The 875-nt window shown below is 45.9% G+C and overlaps 1 protein-coding gene across 1 annotated transcript; it reads right to left on the bottom strand.

Annotated features, from left to right (window-relative positions):
• Positions 1-120: 120 nt before the first annotated feature.
• Positions 121-423, bottom strand: PPTG_07259 (hypothetical protein; the record flags this gene model as incomplete). Its single annotated transcript, XM_008901426.1, has 1 exon — positions 121-423. The coding sequence occupies one exon, from the start codon at positions 421-423 to the stop codon at positions 121-123; it is 303 nt and encodes a 100-aa protein (XP_008899674.1).
• Between the last annotated feature and the right edge of the window lie 452 nt (positions 424-875).

Below are 875 nucleotides of genomic sequence, written 5' to 3'. Positions count from 1 at the left end.
GGAGAGCTTACTTATATGCAGCGAGAAGGTGAATCCAGATCTGGTGATGAGGAAACGACTGCCACAACATTAGATGGGCTTGGTATCGAATATCAAGAACGCACGGATGCATATATATATTCAGCTGCTACCGTCTCGATCGTTGACTACAATGTATGTCGTTCGTGGACGACGTACCGTGTTGGGGTTTTGCTGGTGCGTACGCGAACGTCGTTGGTAAAGGTGGGCATGTCGCCGTTGTTGGCGTTCGCGTTCACAAGACTTCACGTGGTTGAATTCCACAGTGTACTTGATGTTGTTGCATGAGCGGTAGAGCATGCAAAAACTCTCGGCGTAGAAGATGTTAGTGTTCACATGGCCGTAGCCGTTGTACTGGACAACATTGCGGCCTCCACGTACGTGACACGCAGCGAAAGCTGTCATCTTTCGCTGGCTATAGAGCTGTTGAGAGCACTACCAACAAAGAGCAGTCGCTTCAGGTAGCTCAGTCAATATCCTTTCTAAAGAATAGGTTCCACGTTGCCGCACCAGCTCAAAACTCCTTAATTTGTAGTTCTTGTACACGAACGCTCTTCTCCGTGTCCGAGCAGCATAACTTAGTTTGTGCCGCTACATGTTCCATATGCACACATCATTCTGCCATCTGCAAATTCCTGCTAACGATGCATTTGTATGCCGTGTGTCACGTTGCATTATTGTCGCCTGATGCATTTATTTTCGACGCGGTATGCAAAATTCATGCGTTGTCGAAGGTACTTCAAATTTGAGCCACACTATACAAGTCTTAACTCAGAACTCTATCGAAGTTTCTCTGCATTTTATTATGCTTCATTTCCGCTATAAACCACACAGTTTATGCTCTCAAATAGTCTTAC

The sequence above is a fragment of the Phytophthora parasitica genome (assembly GCF_000247585.1).
Source record: "Phytophthora parasitica INRA-310 unplaced genomic scaffold supercont2.11, whole genome shotgun sequence".
Lineage (NCBI taxonomy): Eukaryota > Oomycota > Peronosporomycetes > Peronosporales > Peronosporaceae > Phytophthora > Phytophthora nicotianae.
This window is presented reverse-complemented; position numbering and strand designations above follow the sequence as displayed.